At 42.3% G+C, this 21,730-nt stretch overlaps 1 protein-coding gene across 1 annotated transcript in view; it reads right to left on the reverse strand.

Moving 5' to 3' along the window:
• Positions 1–21,730, reverse strand: part of LOC133563638 (tetraspanin-9-like) — a 165,669-nt gene that overhangs the window by 38,852 nt on the left and 105,087 nt on the right. Inside the window, exon 2 of the mRNA XM_061917885.1 lies at positions 13,026–13,217. Coding sequence (XP_061773869.1) covers positions 13,026–13,217 — 192 coding nt within the window. The remainder of the gene's footprint in view (positions 1–13,025; positions 13,218–21,730) is intronic.

The raw sequence follows: 21,730 nt of genomic DNA on the forward strand, positions 1-21,730 counted from the left end.
TCTGGGTTGCCTACCCCTGCGTTAGTGGAAAAGCGGCAAATGAGTGAAAGCGACAGAGACAAGGGTTTTTTTTAATGTGCCTGGCTGCAGTCACACCGCGACATCTGTCCGTCAGTGATAACAGTCCCCGATAACCTGGACCAATTCAAACCGTTATTATTTTTTCTTAAATTGTTTAATTTGCATTGCCTCACATTCTCTCTATCACTGTATGTGTGTCTCTTTCTCGCTTCCTCCCCCGGCGCCGCTGTAAACAGTCCGGGCCGGGGAGACGAGTTTCCCCGTAGCTTCCGAAGCACTCCGCCGAAGGACCGAGCGACAATACAAAACTGTGGTGCACTGAACCCCGGCGCTGATACTCTGGCAGAGAGTCGCTGGGCGAATCAGACGTGTAACACGTCAGTCTTGATGTTAGCCCGATGCTACCGTACCTGTAAACTCCACGGCGAGCAACCCCCCCGTTGTTCTCCTAACTGATACGATTTTTGTTATTTGGGTCCAAAATGGCTCTTTCAACATTCTGGGTTGCCTACCCCTGCGTTAGTGGAAAAGCGGCAAATGAGTGAAAGCGACAGAGACGTTGCCACGGAGACGAGGTTTTTTTTTAATGTGCCTGGCTGCAGTCACACCGCGACATCTGTCCGTCAGTGATAACAGTCCCCGATAACCTGGACCCAATTCAAATTGTTATTAGTTTTTTTTTAATTGTTTAATTTGCATTGCCTCACATTCTCTCTATCACTGTATGTGTGTCTCTTTCTCGCTTCGTCCCTGGGCGCCGCTGTAAACAGTCCGGGCCGGGGAGACGAGTTTACCCGTAGCTTCCTAAGCACTCCGCCGAAGGACCGAGCGACAATACAAAACTATGGTGCACTGGACCCCGGCGCTGAATCAGAAGTGTAGCACGTCAGTCGTGATGTTAGCCCGATGCTACCGTACCTAAAACTATTTTTTTTAAAGTAACCATTTCTTATTTCAAGCATGTAAAAAAAAGTCATGACTTTGGTGCAATTGTGTCTTGTATTAAAACAGATGACAGCCAAATTGACTTTGCTGTTTTATTTTCATTGAAACAATAGAAAATACGTACTCGTATAGTAATACAGTTGTTATTAGTGAGAATGTACTTATTTTAAGGTATTTTTGGGTCCATTGAGGTTAGCTAATTTTACTTGTTTTGGAAAGTCTTGACAAGCTAAATGTTCTTGTTCTATTGGCAGATAATGTTGCTTAGTTCAAGTAAAATACCACAAATTTTTGTATTTTTTTTTCTCGTGTATTCCAGGGACATGAGGAATTTGCAATGCTGGTGAATACATCGCGTATGCAGATTACATACGAAATTAACGTAACGGCATAGCTCGGTTGGTAGAGCGGCCGTGCCAGCAAGTTGAGGGTTGCAGGTTCAATTCCCGCTTCCGCCATCCTAGTCACTGCCGTTGTGTCCTTGGGCAAGACACTTTACCCACCTGCTTCCAGTGCCACCCACACTGGTTTAAATGTAACTTCGATATTGGGTTTCACTATGTGAAGCGCTTTGAGTCACTAGAGAAAAGCACTATATAAATATAATTCACTTCACAACATACATGCTGAACTTATAGTGGAATTAACGGTTTCTTTCAGCAAGAGACAAAACCAGAGGGAGGAGAAAGTGTGAGGGGAAATTGGACCAATCGAAGCGCCTCAGGGCTCATGAAGATGTGAGCGGAACGAAAGCGGGGTTTTAATATGTCCCAAGATTAATTTCCAACACGGCTTCAGAGCTCTTCTACTATTCTTCTCTCTCTACTTGACTCCCCCAGCCCGAGCTCGATGTTTAACAAGCAACGGTGCATAACATGCGAACCTAAGTTCCAGAAAACGGCAATAATAACAATCTCTTTTGGGGGCTATTAAATTGTGTTGAGACACAAAATAAATAGCGCTTTCCGATGACATATTTAAATGAGTGCAGTTAGGAATGTTTTGAGATGAGATTGGAAAAGATTTCTGCTAATTGTTATTTTTCAAATTACAAACAAAGCTTTGAGGAACAAGCAATCTCCGCCGTTAGTTGGCATAAAAAAATGTCACAGTGAGTCTTTGTCCAAAACATCTGGTCTTTACTTGCTAGTATCATCATCAGAGGTGGGTAGAGTAGCCAGAAATTGTACTCAAGTAAGAGTACTGTTACTTTAGAGATTTATTACTCAAGTAAAAGTAAGGAGTAGTCACCCAAATATTTACTTGAGTAAAAGTAAAAAGTATGTTGTGAAAAAACTACTCAAGTACTGAGTAACTGATGAGTAACCTGTTTGTTTAATGATTACGGCAACAAATAATGCACAAAAACATAAAAATAGCAATGAGCAAATTCAGAGCCAGGAATATCTCTTAAGCAACTAAAACAATAATATATTTAAAATAATAGTACATTAAAATTAAAAAAAATAAGGCACATTGAGCCACAATAACTTAACAGCACCATAGCCTCAGTAGGCATTCATTGATTGATTGATTGATTGATTGAAACTTGTATTAGTAGATTGCACAGTACAGTATATATTCTGTACAATTGACCACTAAATGGCAACACCCCAATAAGTTTTTCAACGTTTATCAATTACTTACCTCTACCTCAGATTAACAGATACATACACACACTTATCATATACATATATATATATACATACATTTATATATACAATATATAATTTATATGTATTTATTTTGCCGTTTTTGTTGACATGTTAAAGGTGTTTTAATGAATATACATGCATGTTTAACACATAGATTCCTATCTTTCATGAAGACAAGAATATAAGTTGGTGTATTACCTGATTCTGATGACTTGCATTTTAGTGCTGATAACGTCCACTTTTTCAAATGGAGGAGAAAAAAAGTTCCTCCTTCCTGTCTAATACCACATGAAAGTCGTTGGTTTTTGGCATCTTATTTGTCCAGCTTCCATATTCGCTTTTATACACTTTACAAGAAATACATCGGCGGAAAACTCTTGCTAGCTTGTTTGTGCTGGCTTTCGAAGACTCTTATTTTGTTAGCGCAGGCGCGATGGAGCGGCGCTTTTATTGTGAAGACAGGAACTGTGCGATCAGCCTTTAGGCTTTTGACGGGAAGTACGGTTGAAATAAAAAGTGTCTTTTTTCCTTTACACTTTTTATTGATTGATTGAAACTTGTATTAGTAGATTGCACAGTACAGTACATATTCCGTACAATTGACCACTAAATGGTAACACCCCAATACGTTTTTTAACTTGTTTAAGTCGGGTCATGTGACCGCCTGGCTCTGTTTGATTGGTCCAACGTCACCAGTGACTGCATGTGATTGGTTAAATGCAGGCATGCGTAGTTCCTACTTTGAAGCTCTGTCATTAACCAAAACAAACATTAACAGATCGATAAAAAAAAAAGTAGCGAGTAACGAGCTGAATGTAGATAAATGGAGAGGAGTAAAAGTAGCGTTTCTTCTCTATAAATATACTCAAGTAAAAGTAAAAGTATGTTGCATAAAAACTACTCGTAGAAGTAGAATTTATCCCAAAAGTTACTCAAGTAAATGTAGCGCGTTACTACCCACCTCTGATCATCATATGGTTTAAGTTTATATCGAACATGTACAGTTGCGGTCAAAAGTTTACATACACTTGTAAAGAACATAATGTCACAATTTCTACAACTCTTATTTTTTTGTGATAAAGTGATTGGAGCACATACTTGTAGGTCACAAAAAAAAAACATTCATGAAGTTTGGTTCTTTTAAGAACTTATTATGGGTCTACTGAAAATGTGACCAAAATCTGCTGGCGTCAAAAGTATACATACAGCAATGTTAATATCTGGTTACATGTCCCTTGGCAAGTTTCACTGCAATAAGGCGCTTTTGGTAGCCATCCACAAGCTTCTGGCAAGCTTCTGGTTGAATTTTTGACCACTTCTCTTGTCAAAATTGGTGCAGTTCAGCTACATTTTTTGTGTTTTCTGACTGTGGAGAGGCGGAGCCGACGGGCCGACAGCAGGCTAGGACAAACCATGGTCCTACTCAAGATGCCAAAAACACGGAAATGCTGATTATCGGTCCTGCTAGACACCGACCTCTATTTAATAATACAACTTTAACATTTGACAACCAAATAATAAAACAAGGTGACTCTGTAAAAAATCTGGGAATTATCTTCGACCCAACTCTCTCCTTTGAGGCACACATTAAAAGCGTTACTAAAACGGTCTTCTTTCATCTCCGTAATATCGCTAAAATTCGCTCCATTTTGTCCACTAACGACGCTGAGATCATTATCCATGCGTTTGTTACGTCTCGTCTCGATTACTGTAACGTATTATTTTCGGGTCTCCCCATGTCTAGCATTAAAAGATTACAGTTGGTACAAAATGCGGCTGCTAGACTTTTGACAAGAACAAGAAAGTTTGATCATATTACGCCTGTACTGTATATACCTTTATATACATATATACATACATATATACCTATACTGTATATACCTTTATATACATATATACATACATATATACCTATACTGGCTCACCTGCACTGGCTTCCTGTGCACTTAAGATGTGACTTTAAGGTTTTACTACTTACGTATAAAATACTACACGGTCTAGCTCCATCCTATCTTGCCGATTGTATTGTACCGTATGTCCCGGCAAGAAATCTGCGTTCAAAAGACTCTGGCTTATTAGTGATTCCTAGAGCCCAAAAAAAGTCTGCGGGCTATAGAGCGTTTTCCGTTCGGGCTCCAGTACTCTGGAATGCCCTCCCGGTAACAGTTCGAGATGCCACCTCAGTAGAAGCATTTAAGTCTCACCTTAAAACTCATTTTTATACTCTAGCCTTTAAATAGACTCCCTTTTTAGACCAGTTGATCTGCCGTTTCTTTTCTTTTTCTCCTATGTCCCACTCTCCCTTGTGGAGGGGGTCCGGTCCGATGACCATGGATGAAGTACTGGCTGTCCAGAGTCGAGACCCAGGATGGACCGCTCGTCGGGACCCAGGATGGACCGCTCGCCTGTATCGGTTGGGGACATCTCTACGCTGCTGATCCGCCTCCGCTTGAGATGGTTTCCTGTGGACGGGACTCTCGCTGCTGTCTTGGATCCGCTTGAACTGAACTCTCGCGGCTGTGTTGGAGCCACTATGGATTGAACTTTCACAGTATCATGTTAGACCCACTCGACATCCATTGCTTTCGGTCCCCTAGAGGGGAGGGGGGGGGGGGGGGTTGCCCACATCTGAGGTCCTCTCCAAGGTTTCTCATAGTCAGCATTGTCACTGGCGTCCCACTGGATGTGAATTCTCCCTGCCCACTGGGTGTGAGTTTTCCTTGCCCTTTTGTGGGTTCTTCCGAGGATGTTGTAGTCGTAATGATTTGTGCAGTCCTTTGAGACATTTGTGATTTGGGGCTATATAAATAATCATTGATTGATTGATTGATTGATTGATTTTATGCTTGAAGAAAGAAATTATTACTTTAAAAAAGTAGTTTTAAACTAACCTCGTTTCCATATGAGTTGGGAAATTGTGTTAGATGTAAATATAAACAGAATACAATGATTTGCAAATCCTTCTGAACCCATATTCAGTTGAATGCACTACAAAGACAACATATTTGATGTTCCAACTTATAAACTTTATTTTTTTGCAAATAATAATTAACTTAAAATTTCATGGCTGCAACACGTGCCAAAGTAGTTGGGAAAGGGCATGTTCACCACTGCGTTACATCACCTTTTCTTTTAACACTCAATAAACGTTTGGGAACTGAGGAAACTAATTGTTGAAGCTTTGAAATGGAATTCTTTCCCCTTCCTGTTTTATGTAGAGCTTCAGTCCTTCAACAGTCCGGGGTCTCCGCTGTTGTATTTTACGCTTCATAATGCGCCACGTATTTTGGATATGAAACAGGTCTGGACTGCAGGCAGGCCAGGAAAGTACCCAGACTCTTTTTTTTACGAAGCCACGCTGTTGTAACACGTGCTGAACGTGGCTTGGCATTGTCTTGCTGAAATAAGCAGGGGCGTCCATGAAAAAGACGGCGCTTAGATGGCATCATATGTTGCTCCAAAACCTGTATGTACCTTTCAGCATTAATGGTGCCTTCACAGATGTGTAAGTTACCCATGCCTTGGGCACTAATGCACCCCCATACCATCACAGATGCTGGCTTTGCGTCGATAACAGTCTGGATGGTTCGCTTCCCCTTTGGTCCGGATGACACAATGTCGAATATTTCCAAAAACAATTTGAAATGTGGACACTTCACCACTTTGCATCAGTCCATCTTAGATGATCTCGGGCCCAGAGAAGCCGGCGCTGTTTCTGGATGTTGTTGATAAATGGGTTTCGCTTTGCATAGTAGAGCTTTAACTTGCACTTACAGATGTAGCGACAAACTCTATTTAGTGACAGTAGTTTTCTGAAGTGTTCCTGAGCCCATGTGGTGATATCCTTTAGAGATTGATGTCGGTTTTTAATACAGTGCCGTCTGAGGGATGGAAGGTCACGGTCATTCAATGTTGGTTTCCGGCCATGCCGCTTACGTGGAGTGATTTCTCCAGATTCTCTGAACCTTTTGATGATATTATGGAGCGTAGATGTTGAAATCCCTAAATTTCTTGCAAATGCACTTTGAGAAACGTTGTTCTTAAACTGTTTGACTATTTGCTCACGCAGTTGTGGACAAAGGGGTGTACCTCGCACTGTCCTTTCTTGTGAAAGACTGCGCATGTTTTGGGAAGCTGTTTTTATACCCAATCATGGCACCCACCTGTTCCCAATTAACCTGCACACCTGTGGGATATTCCAAATAAGTGTTTGATGAGCATTCTTCAACTTAATCAGTTTTTTTGCCACCTTTCCCAACTTATTTGTCATGTGTTGCTGTCACCAAATTCTAAAGTTAATGATTATTTGCAACAACAACAGCAAACACAATAACAACAGCAACAGAGCAACATCAGCAAATATAATACGTACAAACATTATGGTAAACGTGAGAGCAAAGAAGCAGTTAGTGAAATAAATAATACAGGAATTATTATAAACATTACACTACAAATGGAGCAATACAAATACCAATAAGAAATAGCGCTATTGATAATGAATAAAACCAATAGTTGACCTCTATTTTCAACAATATAGTTGTTCAAATGCAACAATACATAAACGTAATAACTAAAAATACAAAAGAAAGCTCTGCGATGAGGTGGCGACTTGTCCAGGGTGTACCCTGCCTTCCGCCCGATTGTAGCTGAGATAGGCGCCAGCGCCCCCCGTGACCCCGAAAGGGAATAAGCGGTAGAAAATGAATGGATGGACAAAAGAAAGCAGACAAATGGAGGGGATGGAAAAGAAGCCAGCGAGTTAACCTTGTAGATTGTTATAGTAACAATAGGTTAAGCTTTATCGGCATGTTTTTTTTTTATTTTGGGCAGAAGTAAAAGAAGCAAAAATAACCATTTGAAGTTGTTATATGTATAAATGACCATCAGGCCCACGTAGGAATAGATGGTTCTCCATGTGGTCCCTGAGCTAAAATAAGACACCCCTGCTCTAAGGTCTTTCGGTTTTGAACCGGCTTACAAACACCCCACTGAGTGCTGAGACAAACCAAAAGAATAAAAAAAACAATGCAACGCGCACACAAACGCGCACGCACTCTGCCTTTGTTGTTGCTCGACAGTCAAAAAGTCGGATTTGGTCCAACTTTTGACGGATGCAATGACTTTTTTCAAAAGAACCGAGTATAAAGCTCCGCCTCCATTTTTTTCATTTTTCCACACGGTTCCACTGGATGATCCTGTACAATTGTGCTACGTTGGGCAAACAGAATAGCAGGACGGGCATGTCATGAATAATAAATTATACTGCCTGAATTTGAAAAAAAAAAGCTATTGTTAGTAGTTTGGTTGACAGCTTCTTCACTGGACTGTGACGACACCACAAAGACGTTACACAGACACAATGCTGCTATCGTTCCCAGACATGAAGAGTGCGACGTTCACCTGGACTTGTTGCTCGTTTACCTGCTGCTATAGAAGGATTGTGAAAGTTTGACCCCCTCACTGTCACAGTTTCGCCCTTAAAGGCCTACTGAAATTAGATTTTTTTATTTAAACGGGGATAGCAGGTCCATTCTATGTGTCATACTTCATCATTTCGAGATATTGCCATATTTTTGCTGAAAGGATTTAGTAGAGAACATTGACGATAAAGTTCGCAACTTTTGGTCGCTGATAAAAAAGCCTTGCCTTTACCGGAAGTAGCAGACGATGTGCAAGTGACATCACGGGTTGTGGAGCTCCTCACATCTGAACATTGTTTACAATCACGACCACCAGCAGCGAGAGCGATTCAGACTGAGAAAGCTTCCATCCATCATCTTCCGCTTATCCGAGGTCGGGTCGCGGGGGCAGCAGCCTAAGCAGGGAAGCCCAGACTTCCCTCTCCCCAGCCACTTCGTCTAGCTCTTCCCGGGGGATCCCGAGGCGTTCCCAGGCCAGCCGGGAGACATAGTCTTCCCAACGTGTCCTGGGTCTTCCCCGTGGCCTCCTACCGGTTGGACGTGCCCTAAACACCTCCCTAGGGAGGCGTTCGGGTGGCATCCTGACCAGATGCCCGAACCACCTCACCTGGCTCCTCTCGATGTGAAGGAGCAGCGGCTTTACTTTGAGTTCCTCCCGGATGGCAGAGCTTCTCACCCTATCTCTAAGGGAGAGGAAACTCATTTGGGCCGCTTGTACCCGTGATCTTATCCTTTCGGTCATGACCCAAAGCTCATGACCATAGGTGAGAATGGGAACGTAGATCGACCGGTAAATTGAGAGCTTTGCCTTCCGGCTCAGCTCCTTCTTCACCACAACGGATCGATACAACGTCCGCATTACTGAAGACGCCGCACCGATCCGCCTGTCGATCTCACCATCCACTCTTCCCTCACTCGTGAACAAGACTCCTAGGTACTTGAACTCCTCCACTTGGGGCAGGGTCTCCTCCCCAACCCGGAGATGGCATTCCACCCTTTTCCGGGCGAGAACCATGGACTCGGACTTGGAGGTGCTGATTCTCATTCCGGTCGCTTCACACTCGGCTGCGAACCGATCCAGTGAGAGCTGAAGATCCCGGTCAGATGAAGCCATCAGGACCACATCATCTGCAAAAAGCAGAGACCTAATCCTGCGGTCACCAAACCGGAACCCCTCAACGCCTTGACTGCGCCTAGAAATTCTGTCCATAAAAGTTATGAACAGAATGGGTGACAAAGGACAGCCTTGGCGGAGTCCAACCCTCACTGGAAATGTGTTCGACTTACTGCCGGAGAAAGCTTCAATTTCCCCATTGTTTTGAGCGTCACATAAGTGTAGGTTATATGAGGCATAAATAAGCAACTGCTATGTTAACCTAACATATTATGGTAAGAGTCATTCAAATAACTATAACATATAGAACATGCTATACGTTTACCAAAAATCGGTCACTCCTAATCGATAAATCCCGTGAATGACCTAAATAATATTATTTGATATTTTACGGTAATGTGTTAATAATTTCACAGATAAGTCGCTCCTGAGTATAAGTCGCACCCCCGGGCAAACTATGAAAAAAAACTGCGACTTATAGTCCGAAAAATGCGGTAGTTGAAAAGTTTTTCAATTTCTAAAGTTATTGGATATTTTATGTTGATGATAACAGAGGATGTAATTTCATTGAACTAAGCAAAAATGAATGCGTCCAACACTTCCACATATAAATGGAGTGCTTGAATAACTATGTGCTTTGTTTAAACATGTGGTTTTACTAGCATTAAGAACTGACAAAAACATGAATAGTAGAATCCTCTGAAAGATTTTGTCTTATTAGTGCTGTCATCTTGAAAAAATGGACATACCTTTTACATTTGTAGGGTATGATGATGAAAGAACGTTGTCTAACTTTGTCTACTAATGTGTGAGAAGACTTTTTACAAGATTTGTCTTAAAGTTAAAGTACCACTGATAGTCACACACACACTATGTATGGTGAAATTACCCTCTGCATTTGTTCCACACCCTGGTGGGTGAGGGGAGCAGTGAGCAGCAGGGGTGGCCACACTTGGGAATCATTTTGGTGAATTAACCCCCTTGATGCTGAGTGCCAAGCAGGGTGGTAATGGTTCCCATTTTTATAGTCTATGGTATGACTCATGGGCCCTGGTGCTATGGTTAAAAAACACTCATTGAAAACAAAATCAATTAATAGTTCAACTCTAAAAACCACAGTGTTAATATAACAGGATCATATATTGAGAATATCTAGAATATATACCGTATTTTTCGGAGTATAAGTCGCTCCGGAGTATAAGTCGCACCCGCTGAAAATGCACAATAAAGAAGGAAAAACACATATATAAGTCGCACTAGGGTATGAGTCGCATTTTGGGGGGAAATTTATTTGATAAAATCCAACACCAAGAATAGACATTTGAAAGGCAATTTAAAACAAATAAAGAATAGTGAACAACAGGCTGAATAAGTGTACGTTATATGAGGCATAAATAACCAACTGAGAAGGTGCCTGCTATGTTAACCTAACATATTATGGTAAGAGTCATTCAAATAACTATAACATATAGAACATGCTATACCTTTACCAAACTATCGGTCACTCCTAATCGCTAAATCCCATGAAATCTTATACGTCTAGTCTCTTACGTGAATGAGCTAAATATTATTTGATATTTTACGGTGATGTGTTAATAATTTCACAGATAAGTCGCTCCTGAGTATAAGTCGCACCCCCGGCTAAACTATGAAAAAAACTGCGACTTATAGTCCGAAAAATACGCTAGTTGAAAACTTTTTCAATTTCTAAAGTTATTGGATATTTTATGTTGATGACAACCGAGGATGTAATTTCATTGAACTAAGCAAAAATTAATGCGTCCATCTAGGGGTGTAACGGTACACAAAATTTGGGTTCGGTACGTACCTCGGTTTAGAGGTCACGGTTCGGTTCATTTTCGGTACAGTAAGAAATCAACAAAATATAAATTTTTGGGTTATTTATTTACCAAATTTGTAAACAATGGCTTTATCCGTTTAACATTGGGAACACTATAATAATTCTGCCCACATTAATCCACTTTAAACTGCCTCAAGTTGTTGCTTTGATTACATAAAATGAAAAAACCTTTCTTCTACATATAAAAAGTTTAACATTGAACAGTTTCCATTGAAACTGTTTAATGTCAACTCATCATGCTTAATTTATTACAGCATTTGGGAAGCCTGTAGTTGACTTTTATTATGTAAATATTGTATTTTTATCAACATGTGATAGCAGGGACCCTGCTATTCAAAACTAGGCTGCTACATTACTAATGATTCATGTAACTATAGCTGAAAAATAGTACAATTGCAATAGGAGAGACTATTCATCCCTAAACACAATGGAGTTCAATGAAATAACAGACAGACAGGGCACACACACACACACACACACACACACACACACACACACACACACACACACACACACACACACACACAGAAAAATGAGCTAACGTTACACTAAAAGCTAATTAGCCTTCATCTCAAGCCTATACTGTGAGCGAGCTGAGCTGCAGTTTAAGTTTCTAGAAGGTCAACGGGCTCATATTAATGTTAGTAATAGTTGTGACTGGGAAGTGTTTGGTATAATTTGGGTAGAGTCCGCTCCTCCCCTGCTAGACGAATATCTGCTCGACGCTAAAGCATTGCTGATTGGCTGTTACATCGCTCTGAATACGCACTGCTGATTGGCTTTGTATGTAACCAATCAGATTGTTGTGTGGGCGGGACAAAGAGGCAGAGACAGAGGCAGAAAGCAGAGCAGCTTGTGAAGACTTCTGCTTCCGAACCAAAAGCCCCGTACCGAAACGGCTCGATACAAATACACGTACCGTTACACCCCAACGTCCAACACTTCCACATATAAATGGAGTGATTGAATAACTATGTGCTTTGTTTAAACATGTGGTTTTACTAGCATTAAGAACTGACAAAATCATGAATAGTAGAATTCTCTGAAAGATTTTTCATGTCTTATTAATGCTGTCATCTTTAAAAAATGGACAATGAGAATCAGCACCTCCAAGTCCAAGTCCATGGTTCTCGCCCGGAAAAGGGTGGAGTGCCATCTCCGGGTTGGGGAGGAGACCCTGCCCCAAGTGGAGGAGTTCAAGTACCTAGGAGTCTTGTTCACGAGTGAGGGAAGAGTGGATCGTGAGATCGACAGGCGGATCGGTGCGGCGTCTTCAGTAATGCGGTCGTTGTATCGATCCGTTGTGGTGAAGAAGGAGCTGAGCCGGAAGGCAAAGCTCTCAATTTACCGGTCGATCTACGTTCCCATCCTCACCTATGGTCATGAGCTTTGGGTCATGACCGAAAGGATAAGATCACGGGTACAAGCGGCCCAAATGAGTTTCCTCTCCCTTAGAGATAGGGTGAGAAGCTCTGCCATCCGGGAGGAACTCAAAGTAAAGCCGCTGCTCCTCCACATGGAGAGGAGCCAGATGAGGTGGTTCGGGCATCTGCTCAGGATGCCACCCGAACGCCTCCCTAGGGAGGTGTTTAGGGCACGTCCAACCGGTAGGAGGCCACGGGGAAGACCCAGGACACGTTGGGAAGACTATGTCTCCCGGCTGGCCTGGGAACACCTCGGGATCCCCCGGGAAGAGCTAGACGAAGTGGCTGGGGAGAGGGAAGTCTGGGCTTCCCTGCTTAGGCTGCTGCCCCCGCGATCCGACCTCGGATAAGCGGAAGATGATGGATGGATGGATGGACATACCTTTTACATTTGTAGGGCATGATAATGAAATAATTTTTGTGGACTTTCTGCAAGATTTGTCTTCTTCGGTTATGTAGGTCTCATGTTAGTTTTATTGCAATATCGTAGGAAATAAAATTGTGTAATAATAACCGATAAGTACCCACAACCTGGTTCGTACAGGTGTTAACGTATGGCGGCAAAGAAAAAAAAAAAATACTCACACTGAGTAGGAGGCACTTGTTCTCTTTGATGGCACCAAGGCAACCCAGGAAGCCTGTTACCATGACGATGGCGCCGATGGCGATGACCATGTTGGCAGCTGACAGTGCAGGGAACGAGGGCGAGAAGGTGGCGAAGCTGCCCTGAGACACGGAGAGCCAGATGCCCACGCCGAGCAGCCCACAACCACACAACTGCAAAGGAAAGAGAAGACAAATTCGGATCAGTTTTTTCTTCCACCGCTCGCACAGTTGGTCAACTATTGCGGAAAAAAGTCCCACGGCCCACCAGTCGATTTGTCTTACCCTCCGACAGTCAATACCAATTGAAAGGGATTAAAGATGATCCCTAGATGTCAGCTATGGTGATGTCTAGGGACGTCCGATAATATCGGACTGTCGATATTATTGGCCGATAAATGCTTTTAAATGTAATATCAGAAATTATCGGTGTCGGTTTCAAAAAGTAAAATGTACGACTTTTTAAAATGCAGCTGTGTACACGGGCGTAGGGAGGAGTACGGAACGCCAATAAACCTTAAAGGCACTGCCTTTGCGTGCCGGACCAGTCACATAATATCGATGGCTTTTCACACACAACAGCCATACAGGTCACACTGAGGGTGGCCGTATAAACAACTTTAACACTGTTACAAATATGCGCCACAGTGTGAACCCACACCAAACAAGAATGACAAACACATTTCGGGAGAACATCCGCACAACATAAACACAACAGAACAAATACCCAGAACCCCATGCAGCACTAAGTCATCCGGGACGCTACAATATACACGCCCCACCCCCATTCCTCAACCCCGCACTTTCTTAAACTTAGACTTTGCTAAAGTCAAAGTATAGAATTTCCCATAGTTGAAGTGGGTATCAGGATTATCTCAGGGAAAGCATTCCAAGCTGCTGTTATGAAGGAATGTTAAAAAAAATAATGCACTTTGTGACTTCAATAGTAAATATTACAGTGCCATGTTGGCACTAGATGTCAGCTATGGTGATGTCTAGGGACATCCGATAATATCGGACTGTCGATATTATCGACCGATAAATTCTTTAAAATATAATATCGGAAATTATTGGTAACAGTTTCAAAATCATTGGTATCGGTTTCAAAAAGTAAAATGTACGACTTTTTAAAAGGCAGCTGTGTACATATGGCTGTAGGGAGGAGTACGGAGCGCCAATAAACCTTAAAGGCACTGGTATAGCTCGGTTGGTAGAGTGGCCGTGCCAGCAACTTGAGGGTTGCAGGTTCGATTCCCGCATCCGCCATCCTAGTCACTGCCGTTGTGTCCTTGGGCAAGACACTTTACCCACCTGCTCCCAGTGCCACCCACACTGCTTTAAATGTAACTTAGATATTGGGTTTCACTATGTAAAGCGCTTTGAGTCACTAGAGAAAAGCGTTATATAAATATAATTCACTTCACTTCACTTCGCCTTTGTGTGCCGGCACACTGACATACTATTGACGGCTTTTCACACACACAGAAGTGAATGCAAGGCAAACTTGGTCAACAGCCATACAGGTCACACTGAGGGTGGCCGTATAAACAACTTTAACACTATTACAAATATGCGCCACAATGTGAACCCACACCAAACAAGAATGACAAACACATTTCGGGAAAACATCCGCACCGTAACACAACATAAACACAACAGAAGAAATACCCAGACCCCTTGCAGCACTAACTCTTCCGGGACGCTACAATATACACCCCCCACCCCCATTCCTCAACCCCGCACTTTCTTAAACTTAGACTTTGCTAAAGTCAAAGTATAGTATTTCCCTTAGTTGAAGTGGGTATCAGGATTATCTCAGGGAGAGCATGTCTCAAATTCTAAACTGCTGTTTTGAGGCATTTAAAAAAAAAATGCACTTTGTGACTTCAATAATAAATATGGCAGTGCCATGTTGGCATTTTTTTCCGTAATTTGATTTGATTCATTTCGGAAAACCTTGTTACATTGTTTAATGCATCCAGCGGGGCATCACAACAAAATTAAGCACAATAATGTGTTAATCCCACGACTGTATATATCTGTATCGGTTGATATCAGTATCGGTGATGAAGAGTTGGACAATATCGGAATTCCGGATATCAGCAAAAATGCCATTATCGGACATCTGTAGTGATGTTGCATGTTGAAAGTGATTACCTTTAAAGCGGCAGCAAACAGGGATTTAATTACCGCCAACCTGCCAGAACTTGGCGCCGCATGTCAGCCTCGTTTAACACGCACTTTATTTAAACGCCATCTTGAGCATTGTTTTTCAACCTTTTTTGAGCCAAGGCACGTTTAAAAAAAACAAAAAAAACAAAAACGGAGGCACACCGCCAGCAAAAAATGTTGAAAAATAAAACTCCACCAGGTCGTCGTGCCTTATTTTGAGTTTGTTGATGTTTTGCGCTACCTGTCTAGTCAGTGTTTTGCTGTAGCAGCTTCACGACTTCTTTTAAGTGCTATTGCCCGCATCTGTGTTGTGTTAGCAAGCAAGACTAAAGTTAAAAGTTAAAATAACAGTGATTGTCACACACACACTAGATGTGGTGAAATTATTCTCTGCATTTGACCCATCACTCTTGCTCACCCCCTGAGAGGTAAGGAGAGCAGTGAGCAGCAGCAGTGGCCGCGCCCGCGAATCATTGTTGTTGATTTAACCCCCAATTCCAACCTTTGATGCTGAGTACCAAGCAGGGAGGTAATAGGTCCCATTTTTATAGTCTTTGGTATGACTCGGCAAGGGTTTGAGCTCACGACCTACCGATCTCAGGGCGGACACGCTAACCCATGGGTGTCAAACTCTGGCCCGCGGGCCAAATTTACTTGCCAACCCTCTCGATTTTCCCGGGAGACTCCTGAAGTTCTGGGAGCAGGTGGGTTAAGTGTCTTGCCCAAAGACACAAGGGCCGTGACTAAGATAGCGGCAGTGGGAATCGAACCTGGAACCCTCAAGTTGCTGGCACGCCCACTCTAGAACTATGCCGCCAAATCCCACCCGGACATCACGCCGGGCCACACAGTGTGGCGTCAGCTCTGCTCGTAAAGCGAGAAAGATTTAAGACGAGGCTTTTGATTGACGGAGTGGAGCATCCCACCCACCGCCCATCCATGTAGAGATCCATCCATCATGGAAAAGTGCCGCACAACGTAGCCACCGCACTGTGATATACAGCCCAGGAGTTAAGTGGTGGCATATTTTTGTCCACGCCAAATGGAATGAAATACCCAGGGCCATCTCCAAATGAATAAAACAAAAATCTCAAATGAGGTAAAATATGGAAAGGTGCCACGGTAAATCACCATTCCGTGCTTTGGTTTCACCCCCCCCCTCCCCTCCCCTTCCATTTTCATCCCTGCAACACCGCTCGAACACACTTCGATGCCTGTCAGCAATGTAAAGCCAAAGCCGCTGTGCACTCCGTCAAACAGACACTCACTGGCCATTTTATTAGGGCGCACCTGCACTGTCAAACCATCACAGGAACGTTATGACTGATACTGTTAAAGGAATTCATTACGTACTTTTTCTCATTGGGTTTGAGTGTTGTATAGAACTCCCCTGTATCATACTGAGATAACTTTTAATATTCTCCTGATTTTTTTTTTTTTTACTTTTACGTGCCGTTGTACCAAGGACATCCCAAAAAAAGAAAAAAAAACATTAACAAAATGAATGAATGGCATTTTTATTTGAAGTTGAGTTTTAGAATGTTTTTCTAAAATAAAGGTCAAAACTTCAATTTTAATTTTTATGTAACGTCACATAGGTTATTTTCTTGCAGTAGACACGTCCGTGCATGGATATTCATGTTTACCGCAGCACGTTTGTTTCATTTTATTTATTTAATCAATCCAACAAAACATTACACGTACACAACAACACCACACCAGTGCAATTCCAACTCCAAAACCAAACCCGACCCAGCAACATCCATAATAGCAATAAACAGAGCAAAACAACCCAAAAGCAGTCAAACAAAAATTAATATCAACAACAGTATCAATATTAATAACAATTCCAACATAGCAGTGATTAGAAATCCCTCATTGTTTCATACACCCCGCTAACACCAAATATATAATATAGCCTGGAAGGGTCATAGATGCATGGGATTCTGGGTAATTGTTATGTTGCGTTTATGTTGTGTTACTGTGAGGATGTTCTCCCGAAAACAACCCAAAAGCAGTCAAACAAAAATTAATAATATCAACAACAGTATCAATATTAATAACAATTCCAACATAGCAGTGATTACAAATTCCTCATTGTTTTAATTTTATTTTAATTCATTTAATGTCGCGGCCTCGGCGCATTCCAAAGCGCCCTCATCTTTGCGCTCTGCTTGCCGGCCAGGCTGTGGGCGATCAGCAATCAGCGCACCTGGTCCTGATGAGAGGCCGCTGTATAAAAGTCCAGTGAATCATAAGCCGAAGCTTTATGCTCTCTCTCTCCCTCTCTCTGTGTTTTCCCTCCGTGTATGACATCCTTGTTTGTTCTCCCGTAGTTCTTTCCCGAGTCTTCCGTTATTTTCCCCTGTGGACTTTGAACTTTAGAACCCTTGCCCGGACACGAAACTTGTCACTATTCTCTTGCCCTGGACCACCTGCCTGTCCCACGGACTACCTCCTTCCTTCACTCTCAACACTTGGTAACACACACCTCAGCTAACTACACACATAGCCTCACACACACACACTCTTGGGTTTTGACACTCTCCATTTCCTTAGTGTAGTTTATTAGTTAGTACTGTTTTTTATTATTATTATATATTTTGACAATATATATATACAATAAATTATTTAACATTACCCCCCTGGTGTCTGAGCTGTCATCTCCCCTACTGTAAACCATAACATTTAAATATACACACAGCAGCGCCATGTAGGTATTGAAATGAATCTTAGTGTAACTGTGTAAAAGTAGTATTTAATCTACACATAAATAGTTAAAATCAAAGTTAAAAAATATGTTAATTGATTGTGTTCGTCTCGTCTTCAGAAATAATTTAAAAACAGCTGATTTGTCAGCCGGAACTGTCAGCAGATTTGTCTGAATAAAATAATTTTGAACATAACAAATATGGTGCCTTAAAACTACGATACGTACACGATGATGAGTACAATTTCTCCAAAATGTTTCTAAAAGGCCCCCAACTAAAGAAGGGGTCAGCCTGCATACATTACCAAATGATAGAATTATGTGAAAAAGTATGGACCTCTCCAGTCAAATTGACTTGTGCAAAATGGGAGGAACCAAGTAAGAGGAGTGTGACCTAACAGAAGAAAGATTTTGGTCAAAGGTCCCAAGAACAAATGTGACACCGAAAATCCACAGCACCCTCAAGAGTAGAACGACAGAGTAAAAACTTTTGTAAAAACAGAAAAAGAAGAACAGAGTGTGGTCAAAAACGAGAGAAAAAGAAAGTAATCCACTAGTATTCTATTTTGCGTCCTCTTCTACTGATGTTTTCCTCAATCTCCTTGGGAAAATGCTGAAAAGAGCACAATGAACACAGGATACAGTGTTCATGGTAGAGCAGGGAAGTCCGAAAATGGTGGTTGGCCTTGTGGTTGGAGTCTCTGTCCTGAGACTGGATGGTCGAGTCTTACCAAAGACTATAATAACGGGACCCATTGCCTCCCTGCTTGGCAATCAGCTACAAGGGGTTGGAATTGGGGGTTAAATCACCAAAATGATTTCCGAGCACGGCAACAGCTGCTGCTCACTGCTCCCCTCACCTCCCAGGGGGTTAACAAGGGGATGGGTCTAATGCAGAGAGTAATTTCACCACATCTAGTGTGTTTGGGACTTTAACTTCAATCAGGGACCAGGACAGGGATATAAAAAAAGCACTGAAGTGATCAACAAAATAGTTTTTCATGTCCATGTCCACACTCTTAATGCGGAGAAATGGGCTCCAGTTCTGTAGGGGACGTCACACCAAGACAAGGAGACATATTCAGTTCATTTTTAGTTCAGTAAAAGGGTTACTTTTCTACTTTCAAGGTACTCAAAGTGCGTTGACACTTTTTCCACATTCACACACTTGCCATGTAAGGCCATAACCACGACCCATCAGGAGCAAGGGTGAAGTGTCTTGTTCAAGGACGAGGTTGGTAGAAAGTGGGGATTGAACCAGGAACCCTCAGGTTGCCGGCACCGCCACTCTCCCAACCCCGCCACGCCGTCCCCAGTTAGTTGTCATTACTCAAAAACGAATTGATATTATACATAAAGAGGACTTGTTGGTGAAATGTTGGTCATAAGGACGCTATGTGACGGAGTATGTGAGTTTTCCTTGCCCTTATGTGGGCTCTACCGAGGAGGTCGTAGTGGTTTGTGCAGCCCTTTGAGACACTAGTGCAGGGGTCGGGAACCTTTTTGGCTGAGAGAGCCATGAAAGCCAAATATTTTAAAAATGTATTTCCGTGAGAGCCACATAATATTTTTTTAACACTGAATACAACAAAATGCGTGTACTTTTAAGTAAGACCAACATTTTTAAAGTATAATAAGTCTCTTATTCTTTTTAATAAGATTTTTATTCTGAAGCTAACCAATAATAAATAAAACACCTCTTACCATTAATGCGACTTCTTGAACAGGTGTGGTAGAAAACGGTTGGATGGATTAAAATGCATGAGAATGTTTTATATTTTGAATGTTATTTTTAACACTGTGATTATGTTAGAATAATTATCTATATCATGGGTGTCAAACTCCGGCCCGCGGGCCAGATTTGGCCCGCCGTGTAATTTCACTTGGCCCTTGAGGCAATATCAAATTAACATTAGAGCTGGCCCGCCGCTCTAACACCGCATTCACCGCTAATACTCTTACTTGCCAACCCTCCCGATTTTCCCGGGAGACTCCCGAATTTCATCCAGGACAACAATATTTGGGGTGGGCTTTAAACGCACTGCCTTTGGCGTTCTCTACAATCTGTCTCCACGTCCACTTTTCCTCCATACAAACAGCGTGCCAGCCCACTCACATAATATATGCGGCTTATACACACACACAAGTGAATGCAAGGCATACTTGGTCAACAGCCATACAGGTCACGCTGAGTGTGGCCGTATAAACAACTTTAACACTGTTACAAATATGCGCCACACTGTGAACCCACACCAAACAAGAATGACACATTTCGGGAGAACATCCGCACCGTAACACAACACAAACACAACAGAACAAATACCAAGAAAGCCTTGTACAATATAAACCCCCCGGTATCACCAAACCCCGTCCACCGCAACCCCACCGCCGAAAAGAGGCATTCGATTTTTATTTAAATTTTATTTGATATGCCATTGATATTTTCTAATTATTATTATTATTTGAACCTCGATTTTGCATGTCACTATAAAGTTATATAAGCCTTGCTTGTTCAATATTCAATGCAAAACTTGTTTGGGTCCCTATTAAAAAAGTTAATTTGTTCAACCTCGGCCTGCGGCTTTGTTCGGTTTTAAATTTGGGCCCACTCTGTATTTGAGTTTGACACCCCTGATCTATATATTATCACACAACTTTTATGCTTGAGGGCCGTTGCTATAATTATTGTCAATTGTGCTCAAGTGGTATTTTTCTTTGTCTGTGCAAAGCTGACAATCCAAAAGATTGCCAGCTAGTCTGGTATCGGTGTCTGTGTCCAGGAACGGCCAGCTGACTGCCAAGGCCGAACACCGCCGTGACGCAGACAGAGCAGAGAGACGAGGCGATATCACCACAACAAACACATTGTGTCTAACTGGAGTTGTCGAGATTACCTCCTTCCCTCAGCGACAGCTTCAGCGATGTAAACAGGGACCTCCCAAATAAATAGTGGAAGCACACAGGCTGGACTTTTAGAACGTAGTTTGGATCTGTTACTAGAATACAGCCCAAAACCCATGTCTCCTCATTGAGCCAAATTCAATCAATCAATCAATCAATGTTTACTTATATAGCCCTAAATCACTAGTGTCTCAAAGGGCTGCACAAACCACTACGACATCCTCGGTAGGCCCACATAAGGGCAAGGAAAACTCACACCCAGTGGGACGTCAGTGACAATGATGACTATGAGAACCTTGGAGAGGAGGAAAGCAATGGATGTCGAGCGGGTCCAACATGATACTGTGAAAGTTCAATCCATAATGGATCCAACACAGTCGCGAGAGTCCAGTCCAAAGCGGATCCAACACAGCAGCGAGAGTCCCGTTCACAGCGGAGCCAGCAGGAAACCATCCCAAGCGGAGGCGGATCAGCAGCGCAGAGATGTCCCCAGCCGATACACAGGCAAGCAGTACATGGCCACCGGATCGGACCGGACCCCCTCCACAAGGGAGAGTGGAACATAGGAGAAAGAAAAGAAGCGGCAGATCAACTGGTCTAAAAAGGGAGTCTATTTAAAGGCTAGAGTATACAAATGAGTTTTAAGGTGAGACTTAAATGCTTCTACTGAGGTGGCATCTCGAACTTTTACCGGGAGGGCATTCCAGAGTACTGGAGCCCGAACAAAAAACGCTCTATAGCCCGCAGACTTTTTTTGGGCTTTGGGAATCACTAATAAGCCGGAGTCCTTTGAACACAGATTAAGATGAACTCTGTCTCTGCATAATTCCTTGCTCCTCGTCTGTTTATGAAATGTCATCAATGTTTGAACCTGAAAGATTACTAGCGGATATAATATAGAAAT

The sequence above is a fragment of the Nerophis ophidion genome, linkage group LG12 (assembly GCF_033978795.1).
Source record: "Nerophis ophidion isolate RoL-2023_Sa linkage group LG12, RoL_Noph_v1.0, whole genome shotgun sequence".
Lineage (NCBI taxonomy): Eukaryota > Metazoa > Chordata > Actinopteri > Syngnathiformes > Syngnathidae > Nerophis > Nerophis ophidion.